At 38.7% G+C, this 12004-nt stretch overlaps 1 protein-coding gene across 4 annotated transcripts in view; it reads right to left on the bottom strand.

Annotated features, from left to right (window-relative positions):
- LEKR1 (leucine, glutamate and lysine rich 1) overlaps positions 1-12004 on the bottom strand; it is a 168076-nt gene that overhangs the window by 42123 nt on the left and 113949 nt on the right. For all 4 annotated transcript variants that reach the window (XM_072727233.1, XM_072727232.1, XM_072727231.1 and 1 more), the window contains 2 exons: positions 8980-9057; positions 8438-8641 (listed from right to left, as the gene is read on the bottom strand). In XM_072727233.1, coding sequence (XP_072583334.1) covers positions 8438-8641; positions 8980-9057 — 282 coding nt within the window. The remainder of the gene's footprint in view (positions 1-8437; positions 8642-8979; positions 9058-12004) is intronic.

The raw sequence follows: 12004 nt of genomic DNA, 5'->3' as shown, positions 1-12004 counted from the left end.
GATTATCACTAGCATCCAGGAGTTTGGATTGTAGTCTCGCCTCTGACTTTGGACAAGTCATTAGATCCCTGGACCTGCGAGAAATACTGAGAGCTTTTGAGTCTTACGTCATGCAATCAGTGGTTTCATTAGGATTAAATCAATTCTCATCCATACATCCATCTAGTCAGCAAATATTTACTGAATGCCTATTGTGTGTCAGGCACTGTTTTAATTTCTGGCGATACAGTGGTTCTTTCTTGCCATTTTTTGGTAATACACTAATGCAATTGCCTACATTTTAGAAGAAACAATATCCTGAATCATCTAAAGTGACACAATTCATGAGGCAATGCTGGCTCAGGCGCATGCATATCAGCCTTGAGCTCTCTGCAGTGTTATGCTGCCTTTCCTTTTATATTTGAGAGGGAGGTGTGGCTATCTGCAGCACTCTACCCTGAAATTTCATGAAATACTGTTTAAAAATAACATTTCTGGAGTTGGCACAATAGGCAAATTAGGATCTCTCGCAATTAAGAGTATTTATTTTTAAAATTTTAACTTTTAAATTCTTAGACCCCAAAGAAAATGAGAATCTACTTTCTTATATACATGCAAAAATCTAGATTCCCTTAATTGTGGTTAAAAATGTAACTGCAAACAAATGTCAAACCGTAATGCCAAACGACAGCTTTAAATTCTATTTCACAAGTTGTTCTCTTAGAGATGTCTTCACATTGTCAATCAAAGACATAATTTTGATTTTGCCACAACTCCTGCCTTAGTGAAAAGCAGTTCAGTCTGTGGTATCATAAGAAGTTTGGCAAGTCTCTTGTTCTGAGAGCTGTTGATAGGAAATCAGAGAAGGAGGTGAGTCTTGGGGGGAAAAAAATATAAGGTTTGTTATTTTAGAATGATGTTACTTAAAACATTTTGTTTCACAATGCTCTCAACTAATAGGATAGCATCCAAATTGAATCATCCCACAGACTAATATTTACAACTTGAAGAGTAAAGCAGGTAACATTGAATTCAATAGACATTTAATAAATAGCTACATCACCAGTGCAGGGTATACACATTGATAAGATATGACGCCTTAAGGGGTTAGCAACCTGAGAAAAGATCAAAGAGAGGGAATGCATTTTCCGAGCATTTACAACCTACCAGGCACGATGCTAGATGCTTTTTTTTTAAATTTTTTTATTTTTAGAATAGCCTTCATGAGAAGATAGCTGTTATTACTATCCCCATCTTACAGATATGGAAAATGAGCCTGAAGGTGGCTAAAGTTGTCCAAACTTGATACTGGTCAAGTTGAGATTTAAACCTATTTGCCAAAACAAAGCAAAACAAAACAAAACAAAACAAAACTATTTGCCTAATTCTAAAGTCAGCTTTTTTTTTATACTAAGTCACAGTACCATGAGGTAACAGACCCTTTATACACTCTTCTGAATCCTTTTTCAGTCTAAACTCCTCATCTTTTTAACCTTCAAGAAAATATGACAAGCCTCATTAAAGGAACTTAACGCTAAGCTTCTCTTCTTCTCCAATGTGTTGTGAAATGTTATTATTCTGTTTTCATTCTGAAGATATAGCTCCACTTCTGATTTTGCCAAGACGCTAGAGAACAGAAGACAAAAGTCACCATCTTATATTTACTGAGTGAATGAAAGAATCCCAAAATAGTAGAGGGGTGGGGTGAGACAGAGAGGGAAGGGGGAGAGGAGACACAAAGGGAGCGCTCTGGGTCCCCTGCTTTCTACAGGGCTGGGAGTCCCCTGAAGGCTCAGTGTTACAATATGGTTGAGAAAGGAGTCACACGGAGAAGAGTTGACACAACAGCCCTTCAAGGCAGACTGTGGTGGGAGGACCATGGGTAATGAGGTCACACACCAGCAGAGCTGGATTTCTGTCTTTGCCAATCATGTGACCCTCAGAGCCTTGCTTAACCTCTTTCCTTATGTGGAAAACGACCTGCTTGACAGGTGAAGGCCCCAGCTCGGCTGGCCAGTGCCTTCGAGCAAATTTGGAACTGACTTCCCCCCTGGGTAGGTACATTGGAAAACAATATTCCCTCTGCATGGGGGCAGACCTCGAAGCGGAAGGCTTGGTAGGGGGAGAAGGCAATGGCCTGCTCACGCTAGAAAACAAGCTTCTTCCTCTGTGGCAAGTGGCTAGGACAGCGGAGTCCGGGTGGGTTTTCAGGTCCCTTCCTCCTTCCACTGAGTGCCTCATAGGTGCATCTCACACAGGACATGATCCCCGAGGCGCTCAGAGAGCTCCCTCCCCACAACTGTGATGCCTATGGATTGTGTGTGAGAAAGTTTGAGAGAGGAAAGAGGGAGGTGGGGTGGGGGGGAAGGGAGAGAGGGGAGAGAGCGAGCATGAGCAAGCATTCGTGTTTAATTATGGGGTCATGACGTATATAGAAAAGCAGGGAACTCCCTGCAACTCCTGAAACAAACTTCCTAGATTTTGTATATGTTCTTCTGGGGTGATGGTTTCTAGCTTTCAATTAAAAACAAACGAACAGAAACCAAAGACAAAAAGAGGAAAGAAAGAACATGGGAACTGAAAAGAAGTTAAGGTGATGTTGTGTGTTGGGGGGAATAAAATCCTTCCCTACAGCTTAAAAGATACCCTTCTGGAGGGACGGGGAGCACTTAGGTAAACTTCATTTAAAATAGATAAAGACAACGTGGATGGAACTGGAGGGCATGATGCTGAGTGCAGGAAGTCAATCGGAGAAGGACAAACATTATATGGTCTCATTCATTTGGGAGTATAAAAAATAGTGAAAGGGAATAAAGGGGAAAGGAGAGAAAATGAGTGGGAAATATCAGAGAGGGTGACAGAACATGAGAGACCCCTAAAACGAACAAGGGGTGGTGGATAGGGAGGTGGGCGGGGGGTGGGGGTGACTGGGTGACGGGCACTGAGGGGGACACTTGACGGGATGAGCACTGGGTGTTATGCTGCATGTTGGCAAATTGAACTGCAATAAAAAATTATTTTAAATAAATAAAATAGATAAATAGTTAGACAGACAAGGAGATACAGACATAAATTATTTATTCCACAGAAGAAATTACACATAAGCAACCTGCACCTAACTTTGGTTACAACTAAGCTTTTCCTCCAACAATGCTCTTCACTAATCCCACCCTGTTGTTGGCAAGTCAATCAAATAAGTATTTTCCTATATTTCTCCTTGGAATTTACCAAGAGGGAGTGAATACAGCTCCTGGGACTGCATGGGGTCTGAGAGCCGGTACAGACAGCTGCGTGTTTCAGCCGTATGGCTGTAGCCCACATGTTAGTGCATAAATTTCTCCAAGTGTTATTATGTGGGCAGTCTCCAAGCTTAAACACATATGTCCTTATAAAACGTTATTTGTCAGTTGGTTATAGGGAATTCCAAACACACTTTACCATAGAAATAATTTTCTATAAAAATGGAGTTAGGCCTGCAGGCCAGCCCACAGAACCCTATTTAATCCCCTACAGGCCTGAAGCGCTGTCACAAATTCACAGTCCTGGGCAGAGTTCTGGCTCTGACCGATGAGACCTGATGGCCCAGAAGCATGAGAGCAGAGAGCTCTCTGCGCAGAATTGAGAGCACAGCTGCCCTTTTCTCTGGTGCTGTCCGCCGTGCCTTGCTGCATCCTTCCTCATGCACAAAGGGGACCTCTCTCTCTCCAGCCTCAGAGTGTCTGTGCCCAAGCTGGCCAGACTTCTACCCCAGCATCTGTGATTTTGAGGAACCTACTTTTCTTCCTTCTGGTGGAACCTCTTCTCCTAGCGGAGCCTTCTCGGCTGCGTGTGGGGAGAAAGCAATGCATAATTAAGTAGATTTGTCCTAATACATCAACTAGTTACTTTCCTAGTCACCAACTCCTTTCCTGCCCCAAATTCAGTTCTATCAGATTTCTTTCCTAGGGTCAGTTTTGGCTTTTTACATTTTCCTTTTCTCCTCTTCTAAAGTGACAGAGCTTCTAAATTGCACCTTTTCCATAATGGTCCCACTGGAGCTTTGGCAGGGGTTCTGATATCAGGAGAGGTGAGCGAGAAGTGGCATGTATGTGAGACTGAGTTTCTGGAAGTATACACCGACACTGGGAGCAACCCGGGCCTTGGCCTTTGGAGAGCACCTGTGGCAGGCAGCCTGGTTGATGGCAAGTCCCGTGATGGTGGTTTGGGATGCAGCTGTGCAGCAGATTTCCAGGCACCACTCAGCACTACTGAACAAGAATCTCTGAGTGTTACCAGTATTTCTATTTTCAAAGTTTTTGCTGAGCCTCACTTCCTCTTTGGAGGGACTCCTCACATCTCCAACTGCTTAGGGACACCTCTATTTAGAGGTCCCACTGGCACTTCCAAGCAAAGTTTTATGGGAAAACTTGCTCAGCTGAGGGACAGTTTACTACTAAAGGGAAGACAGCGGAGAGAGGAAAACCAAGTTCATGCATGAACCTTAAGGACTGTTTGCTGTCAGGAGGGAATGGAAAAGAACCAAAGACAAAAAGGGGGCAGGTTAACAGGTTGCCCTGGCAGTCAAAGAAGACAAAGTTTCAAGGTAGGTTTGGACAGAAGCATCAAACGCTTATTTTTCTTTGAGATATCCTTTCAACTTGGCTTTCTTCTTCTTCTTTTTTTTTTTTTTTTTAAGATTTATTTATTTATGAGAGAGAGTGTGTATGTGGGGGAAGGGGCTGAGGGAGAGGGAGAGAAGACTCTCTGCTGAGTGTGGAGCCAATGCAGTGTGCGGCTCCACCCCAGGACCCTGAGATCATGACCCGGAGATTGTGACCTGAGCCGAAATCAAGAGTCAAATGCTTAACCGACTGAGCCACCCAAACACCCCTAACTTGGCTTTCATGTATCTGTTTTGGCTCAGCATGGAGTAAATAAACCCGGGCTGTTTTGCCACTGTCCGCTTAGTCCAGACATTTAAATAACCCAGCAAGAGCTGGTAAGTGGTGGGAACTGAAGATTTTCATTTTTCTCATGTCTATTAGGCTTAACCATTCATAAAGTCCTTTCATTAATAGCAAAACAGTAACTGACCTGAGTTGCTCCCACTGCCCATTGCCATACCTTCTCCATTCAGCATCAGAATGATCTTTCCACAGTGTCACTCCTCTGTTTAAATCCTTTCAGTGGTTTCCTTTCATTGCCCTGTAAATAATACCCACATCCCTAAAGGCCTGGGAGAGCGTGCATGATTCGGTCCTCGCCCACCTCACTCACAGCTGCTAGGCCCCCAGTTACTGCCATTTCTGAGAGCTCACCAAGCTTGCTCTTTACATACCAAGCTCTTCCTGGCTTATGGCCTGGTAACTTTTCCTTGTCTTCCTTTATGTATCATCTTGGAGGTCACTTTTATGACTGTTCTTTCCAAATCAGGCCCCCTTTCTATCAGTCTCCGCTACAATACCCTTTTACTTATCTTATATCCATTATCACAATCTTTAATTATTCTTGTTAGCTCTTCACTTTTTCTTTTTCTTTTCTACAGTCTCATTAGAACTTAAGCTTCTTGAGGACAAGGATGTTTCAGCTTCACCATTATATCCCCAGGGTACGTAGCACCTCGCATATAGTAAATTGTTCAACAAACAGTTGTTGACTGAGTGAACTATTCAGAGCAAGGCATTCCTTCACTCAACAAATATTTATTGAGTGGATATGTGCTAGACTCTGAGGATACAATAGAGGACAGGGCAGATACAATTTGAAGGTGGCCTAGGCCAAAGGAAAAGGACAATGCTTATGTCTAGGAGTAATCCCTTGATAGAATGATAATTTATTGGTCCATAAGCACTTTTTTTTTTTTTTTGGTTATGTGCAGGCAGTAAACTTAGCATCACCAAATGACTAAGTTTAACACCATGCCTGCTTTTGGATAGACTGAAGTATAAGGAACAAAGAAGGAAACAGGATAAGAAAGAAAAAAGGGGGGAAGAAGAAGGTAAGGTGAATGGTTCAGTGATGTCTCTACTCTCAGAAAACTTAAAGAAATTATCCTTCTCATTCAACACTTATAACAGAAGGCAAGATTAGACCATATTAAATGTCTTTAAAACATGGCAAAATATATACATTCAGGTGAGTGTGTATTTCAAAATAATCCTCCAAGAAAGTTCTATATTTATTCTAATGATGCCACAATCCTCAAAAGACTCATAAGACTGCCTTCTTCCAATTGCAGCAAGAGATAACTTATTAAGCATAGAAAAAAATAAAATTTACTTTTGATCCCCCATGGTATGTCCCAGATTGACTTTCTAGTATATTCACTGGATTTGCTTTCCCTGAACCCACTGAGATTATTTTAAAAATCAAATTCATTCCTAAAGGGCAAAGATTCATCATACAGAGAATATTCTTAAACATATGCACTTAAGTCAATCCTCAAAAGAGAATTCCAGAAATGTTTGAGCAAAGACAGGATCTTTTTAATGACCACTATAAAGAATATGGAATTCATTGGATAATCAATTAAATCTAATCAATCTGACATCATTAGAAGTGAGGTATTCTAGATAATACAGGAAAATAAGAAAATTTCTCAGATAACCAAAGTTATAAGCAGAAGATTAAAAAATTATTTATTTCATGGAATCCTAGGATGTATGATTCTGTACTTTTTATATGGAGTATAAATAAAAATAAATTTTTATTTTTCTCACCCGGGGTCCTCATGATGGCCATCAGTTATTAGCCCGCGTTATAACACTCTTATATTTTTAAATATAAGAACACTCAAAGTTACTGATGTGTGTAGGGCTGTCTCTATGGCATACCAGGTCAAATTGCAATGTTTTTCAAGTTTTTGCTTGGATTTATAGTTTTTCTGTCTTCTTATGCATAACCAATATTTTAGCTGCCATTCCTTATTGTTATCAGTAAGCCTGGCTCTTACAAACTTCCTGCTTATGAAATAGCTGCTTATAATATGCTATGGGGTGATATACGTAATTGTGAAAGGGCAGAGGTGGTGGGGTGGAATGAAGATTCATGTAACTACAAGGTAAACTATCTTTGCAAGAGGCAGGTTATTGGTATGGCTGAGTCAGGAAGAAATGGTGGGTGGCAATCAGCACTGCAGCTGTTCATCTTATCTCAGGATGGACCAGAGATAAGACTTGTTTTCCTGTGAACTGGACAGGACTTCTAGCCTGGAGCAGAGACAGATATAACCCAGGCCAAAGAGTTGATGAGAAAGTTCTAAGACGATTAACTTAATTCTAAGCTGCTTGCTACCCTTTTCCTCTGGGAGCAAATAGCTGCCCTTGTAAAGAACTAAAGAAAGATTACAAATCTTTCTTATAACTCGGGGATCCTTGGGTGGCGCAGCGGTTTAGCGCCTGCCTTTGGCCCGGGGTGCGATCCTGGAGACCCGGGATCGAGTCCCACGTCGGGCTCCCAGTGCATGGAGCCTGATTCTCCCTCTGCCTATGTCTCTGCCTCCCTCTCTCTCTCTCTCTCTGTGTGTGACTATTATAAAAAAAAAAAAAAAACAATAAAAACAATAAAAAAAAAACAAATCTTTCTTATAACTCATAAAATGAACAAAATAAAAAACAAACTAAAAAAATCATAGGAAGAATGAAAACCAAATAGCCAATTTTGCCTTCTGTGCAGAGAGAATATTAGAAGACAAAAATTCTTGCCCTTGTGGAACTTGTGTTCTTCTGGAATGTAATAGTTATATCAATAAATGTAAATGGGATAACATCTCCCATTAAAGACTCCTACATTTGATAAAAATTAATAAAAGCCCAAAATGTGTGTTATATATCAGGTATGCATTTAAAGCATAAAAAAAAACCATAAAAACATCAAAAACATCAAAAAGAATGGATAAAGACATGCCAAGCACATGAAAACAAAAAGAAAGCAAGCAGGGTACAAATAAGATTAATTTAAAGACAAATTAACTGAGCAACAGTATCCAGGAAGGCTAAATGAACAAGCTTTTTAGTTTCCCTTTACTACCCGAATGCCAGAGGTATCTTTATGAAGAGACCTCAATAAGAGGTGTTGATAAATAACAAAGAAGAAGAGTAGGAGCTAATAAAAGGAAAAAGTGATGCAAAAAGATGTTTTTCTGTTGGAAAATGATAGAATCCACCAATTATTGGCCCAGCTGAAATTCAGTAGTATAAGATCACACAAGGTCTCTTTGATACTTTTCAATAAAAATCTAACACCAAATGCAAAGTGGATTCCACCTCTGACTATGTGACTCTAAGCATGCCATTTAGCCAACTTGGGTTTCAGTTTAATCAACGTCAGGTTAGGTGTTGGGATGCGATGACCTTTCCTGTGAAATACATCTTTAATGCCGTAATTTCACTGTCATTAATATATGTAAGACCTTGATATTTCAAATATAGATGGAATACTGACTTAAAATATTTTTGGAAGAAATTATTGTGGACTGCACCTTTCACTTTTTAGTGTTGCAACCTCTTCCTTTGTCTGACTCAGAAGAGTTTTGGTTATCTGTAGTTCATTTTCGGCAAGGTTAATTCTTCTTTTTACGTCTTCTTCTTGCCTTTCTTTTGCAGTCAGTTCTTCCTGTAAAGTTTTATATATTTGTTGACAAGCCATTAAAGAATCCTCTTTCTCTTTAAGCAATCTGGTATGCCTAAAATGAACACGATAAAAAAAAAACACCAATACACATTAGACACTATTTTTTATGCTTATTAAAGATACATGAAAGTCTCATTTGAAACTGAAGACTATAACTGTAACTTAAAAAAATTTTTTTAATACTAAGAAAATGGGCAGTTCTGTGATATTAAAACTTCCCTATTTAGGCAGAGGCAAGATCAATGAACAACTTTAAGATATTATAAACTTGAATTAGGTATTATACATGTGAATAATACAATAAGAAAAACTACATGTCAAATAAAATGATAAAGTCCAGTTTCAAATTCAATGACTGAAATTACTAATTTAAAAATTTGCAGTGTGTACCGTGACTCAGAAATAACGGATTCAAACTTCAGTTTTCTAAGTTCTCTTTGGCAGTCATCAGCTTCATTAGATTTATTCCTAAAATAATATAAAAAGAGGTTCAGATATTTTATTCCCAAATAGTTCAAATATATTTTCCTTTTTTAAAAACATGTTTTTCCTTTATTACTTTTCTTATCTTTATATTCTATTTGTGATTATATATGTGTATACTTTCTTGAAGTTAGAAATACACAATTGAGAGGTTTTTCTCTGTTAAAAAATAACCTGTTAGTACAACAATGTGTTTTTCTATATCATTATCTTATTCATCATTAGAAGAAATTTCTATTATTATTCAGGTCACTGAATAAACATTCAGGTCACTTCTATAAAGGCTAAATAGACTCCTATCAGACTAATCTGCATATAAATAAAAAGTCTAAACTTTGGACAATATTAAAAAAAGAAAATCCCTATTGAAAGGCATTGGAAAGTAAACAAAAACAAGAAGATTCTGGAGGGAGGCTGATACTTGGAATAAGGTGACAGCATGGGGTCAGGTTTTGTTCTGTTTTATTTATTTTTTTTAATGATTTCAAACCTGAGGCCCCAGTCTGCACCATGCAGGGGAACTAACATTCAGATAGAAAACACAGTCAGCCTGACCTAAAGAGCTAGAGCTCAGTGTCTGGGTCAACCATAGGTTAAAAAATGAAGAGTGACTCAAAATAGGAGAGAGTCAACGAGAAGGAGTCCCAATACTGCATATAGAGCCTACACACACATCTGGCTGAGCCCTGAACTATATACATGCACAGGGCAGACTCCAAGTGGGCTAAAGATAAAAGAATTAAACAGAGATTTGAGCTGTTACCCTAGAGACAAGAGTTTACAGTCTGAGGCCAACCAAATGAACTATCTGCTTAAAGCAACACCCACCTCATCCCTACCAACAATAGTATTTAGATAAATATAACAGAATCCAGCATTTCCATAATATAACATTCACAATGCCCAGAATATAATAAAAATTACTCAACACAAGAAAGAAAGAAAAGCATGACCTATTCTCAATAGAAATGACAGTTAATAGGGACCGCCTCTGAGATGACCCAGATACTGAAATTAGCAGACAAGGATTTTTCAAAGAGCAGTTATAACTCTGCTCAAAGACATAAAAAAAAAAAAATCCACTGTAATTAGTGAAAAGATGATAAATCTCAGTAGAAAAATAAACCATTAAAATGAACCAAATGGAAATTCCAAAACTGAAATTAACATATGCCTTGATTTTATATAATTAGGTTTTGTAACAATACTAAAAACATTAATATATTAAAAGTAATATTCCAGTTTAAGTCTATATAGGCTGGGATGCCTGGGTGGCTCAGTGGTTGAGCGTCTGCCTTTGGCTTAAGGTGTGATCCCAGAGTTAGGAGATCGAGTCCTGCATCGAGCTCCCTGCAGGGAGCCTGCTTCTCCCTCTGCCTATGTCTCTGCCTCTCTCTCTCTGTGTCTCTCATGAATAAATAAAATCTTTTAAAAAAAAAAAAAGTCTATATAGGCTGCTTACAATAAGTCATTATCTGAAAGTACCATAAAATACCTTACAAACTGTACAACGAACTATCAGTGAGTTTGCCCTGCTTACAGGATGACTTTAATTTCTAATAAGTAATAATTTATTTGCATCATGAACAGGAACATTTATTCTTAAGCCATTTTATTGTAAAATATGAAAAATTATAAGCTATAGAAAAATTGTATTAAACAATTATATAATGAATTATTATAAGGAGAAAACTCTTGTAACTAACATCTACGTAAAAACATAAAACCTGACCAGCTACCCTAGAAGTTCCATGTTCCTGGTTGCAGTCATAGCCAACCAACCCTCTCCTGAAAATAACCATTTTCATGAATTTTATGGTAATCACTTTGATTTCCTTTAGTGTTTTGTTACTCAAGTTTTATCTTTGAACATTATATTTTTGTTTAACTTTTTCTTTTGTAAAAAGAAACATCCTATTTTCTTTTATTATCTACTTTTAGTAAAATAGATTAAGGTGCTCACATACAATGAAGTACATACACTTTGATATGTCTGACATATATAAATGAACCAGTGACACCATCACCAGGATCAAGCAGTACCTAAGCATACTCTGAGCCTAGATCTTGGTCTCTAATGCCGCTCCTATTCAAAGGAACCAAGAGTACTCAGAGAAACGGCTGATTCCAAGGCTATGGCAGAGTAAGTACATCTGAGATAGCTGGTTATGCCAGAAGGTGAGGAAGTGCTTATAAAGATGAGGAAACCGTGTTCCGATGTCACAGGAGGCAGCTTGAAGGGGCTCCTACCAGTTAAACCTAGATAATCTATGTGTCAAAACAATTCAGTCTAGTAATAAATTACAAACCATTAAAAAAGTAACAGTTTATCAGTCCATACCAATAATAAATAAATAACTAAGTAATGAGAAGTGAGCCTCTTGCTTAAAGTAGGATACTGAGGGCTAATAAATGGAGAAGGAGGGCTGGAGTCAGAAACCACTGTGGTAAAGTTTAGATAAGGCAAAATCATTAATGGATGCTATATTGAGGCGTAAATTTTGATGATGAGGAGAGTATTCACAGTGTATTTAAAGTGTCTCTTATAGATTTTTTACTAGTTAAAAAGGAACAAAACCCCCCAGGAATAAAGGAGTGAAAAAAATTGAGCAATACCTCTACCAGGTGATCAAAATTAACATCACCAAACATCAAGGGTAGGCAGATGGTCATAGCCTGAGAAGGACATATCTCTAGAGTGCCTGTCCTTAATCCAATCAAAAGGAAACATTAGACCAATAAAAAAAAATGAAAAATTTTATTTAGAAAAGTTTGAGAGGGATGCCTGGGTGGCTCAGTGGTTGAGCATCTGCCTTTGGTTCAGCGCGTGATTCCAGGGGGTCCCAGGATCGACTCCCACATCGGGCTTCCTGCATGGAGCCTGCTTCTCCCTCTGCCTGTGTTTCTGCCTCTCTCTCTCTCTCTCTCTCTC

Source organism: Vulpes vulpes, chromosome 11, assembly GCF_048418805.1.
Source record: "Vulpes vulpes isolate BD-2025 chromosome 11, VulVul3, whole genome shotgun sequence".
Taxonomy (NCBI): domain Eukaryota; kingdom Metazoa; phylum Chordata; class Mammalia; order Carnivora; family Canidae; genus Vulpes; species Vulpes vulpes.
The sequence above is the reverse complement of the archived record's forward strand: the minus strand, read 5'-3'. Positions and strand labels throughout refer to the sequence as shown.